Source organism: Lipotes vexillifer, unplaced genomic scaffold (genome assembly GCF_000442215.2).
Source record: "Lipotes vexillifer unplaced genomic scaffold, Lipotes_vexillifer_v1.1 scaffold1201, whole genome shotgun sequence".
NCBI lineage: Eukaryota > Metazoa > Chordata > Mammalia > Artiodactyla > Lipotidae > Lipotes > Lipotes vexillifer.
In genome coordinates, this window is record NW_006783542.1 from 1,341,855 (window position 1) to 1,343,937 (window position 2,083).

Genomic DNA, 2,083 nt, shown 5'->3' on the forward strand with positions numbered 1-2,083 from the left:
CCCCCTCCCCCCCGCCTCCAGGCCTGCCAAGGCCCCCCACCCCGGCTGACTGCAGCGCCCGGGACTGAGGACGGGGCACCGGCGGCGCCAGGACACAGCCCCGAAGCGCGCGGGGTGGGGGCGCACCGACATCGTGTGCAGGTGGGCAAGGGGAGCGGGGCTCTGCCGCCCCTTGCCAGCCCGTCGCGGTCCCGCCAAAGCCGCCGACGGAATAAGTGGGGCGGCAGCGCCCCCTGGCGGCTCGGGCGAGCCGGCGCCCCTCCCTCGCGGGTGCAGCCCCGCGTGCGGGCGGCCACCTCAGCTGCTCGGCGCTCAGGTGCTCGAGGGCCAGCGCCCTCCTCCTCTCGGCCAAGGTCTGCTTCTTCTTCTCGCGCTCCGTCTGCCTCTTCCCATTTTTACGCTCCGTCTGGAGGGGGCGAGAAGCGGGGGAGCTGGTTGTGAGCACCCCCCACCCCACACCCCCAAAGCCAGCGGGGACAGAGGCTCGGCCTTGCAACCCCCAGGCCAGCCACCGCCTGGGCTCCCCACACTACGAGGAGGAGGAGGGTTTGAGGACTGGCACCCACCTGGGCCTGCAGAGCCGGGACAGCAAGAGGAAGACCCAGAGAGAAAGATGCGACAGGGACAGGGACAGGGAGAGGGGAGGCCACAGGGACACAGGCAGAGACACGGGAAGGGGAGGGTTCAGCCGCGCCGCAGGCCAGCGTAGTTACTACTGGACGTGCGTCCGGGGTGGGGTGGGGATGTTTGACAGCAGGGCCCCGCTCGTAGGGTCACCGTGGGGCGCAGGGGCCGGGAGGCTGGCCCAGTTCTGAGCCGGGGACTCGGACATCTAAGAAAATGTTCTGATGTGTCCGCTGCACAGAGAAGTTCAACTTCCCATCTCTCCGCCCCTGGGAACGGGGTATCTGGTCGGGGTGAGCTCCCAGGAGCAGACCAGCCTGCGTCCAGGCAGCACTTGGCCACACTCCAGGGTAGCTCGTCTGACCCTCTCAAAGCGGGCAGGGTGGACATTAACCCCATTTTACAGATGAGCAGACTGAGGCTCCAGGATTGCATGAGGCCGCACACGGTGGATGTGGGACGGGGCACAGGGCCTGCTGGCTCCACCAGCCGGCGTGGGGCTAGGGCTGGGAGGGGCAGTGGCGTCCTGGGCTCTGCCCACGGCACTCATCCCGGCAGCCCCTCCCAGGGAAAGCCAGCTGCTGCGAGAGCCAGCTTCGGGTCTGGCGTGAGAACTCAGTCTCGCAGCAGCGGCTGGACGCGTCCTCCCGGGATCGCACGCACAGTCACTCCTCACGACACACGGGTGCCTGGAGGCCCCCACCTTCTGGATGTAGCCGCCAAAATGCATCATGTCCGACAGAGCCTTCTGCCTCCGGGCCTCCTCCGCCGCCTTCCTCCGGCTCTGCTCCTCCTCTCGGCGCGCCCTCTCCTCCTGCTTTCCCGCAAGGAGGCGGTGCATTAGGGGTGGGGGCCGGACACCCTGATTCTGCGCTGGCGCTGGCGGTCCTTGCGGCCAAGCACACTGTCCAGGGGGTTGAGGGCACTCGGACATGGGGCCTGGTGCTCGAGTTTGTTGGCCGGGGACACGGGGCTGAGCGAGCGGGGCCCCAACTCCTGGCAGTGAGGCACCCCCCCCCCCCCGAACCCAGGCCAGGGACAGGAAGCCCCAGGGCTGGGCGGCATCACTGGGGCGGGGCCCCGGCAGCAGCACAGGACGGGGGCCGCGGCACCTCAGCTCCCGGGGGCGCGCTGTGCGGGGGATGCGGGGGTGCGGGGGCGCCTTTCTGTCTAGTCGCGCACGCGATGCCAAGCGCAGCGCAGGTGCTCGCCCCGGGCCGAGTCCCTGTCTGCGCGCGCGGAGGGCCCTGGCGGGGTCGCTCACGGCCAGGCGGCTCTGCCGCTCTCTGTCTCGCTGCGCCCGGATGCGCTGCTGCTCCGCCCGTTCCGCCCGCCGTTCCTCCTGCGGAGGAAGCGCCCGCTGTGGGACTGACCTCAACGCCTGGAAAGTGTCGGTGGGCTCCTCCGTGTCCCCTGAGTGCCCCCCCCCCCCGGCCGCCGCCCCGGGCTGGGGGAGGGG

The 2,083-nt window shown here is 70.6% G+C and overlaps 1 protein-coding gene across 1 annotated transcript in view; it reads right to left on the reverse strand.

Annotated features, from left to right (window-relative positions):
- The window catches only part of TNNT2 (troponin T2, cardiac type), a 10,643-nt gene that overhangs the window by 962 nt on the left and 7,598 nt on the right, over positions 1-2,083 (reverse strand). Inside the window, exons 8-11 of the mRNA XM_007456141.1 lie at positions 1,889-1,966; positions 1,328-1,438; positions 567-572; positions 297-406 (exon numbers count right to left, since the gene is read on the reverse strand). Coding sequence (XP_007456203.1) covers positions 297-406; positions 567-572; positions 1,328-1,438; positions 1,889-1,966 — 305 coding nt within the window. The remainder of the gene's footprint in view (positions 1-296; positions 407-566; positions 573-1,327; positions 1,439-1,888; positions 1,967-2,083) is intronic.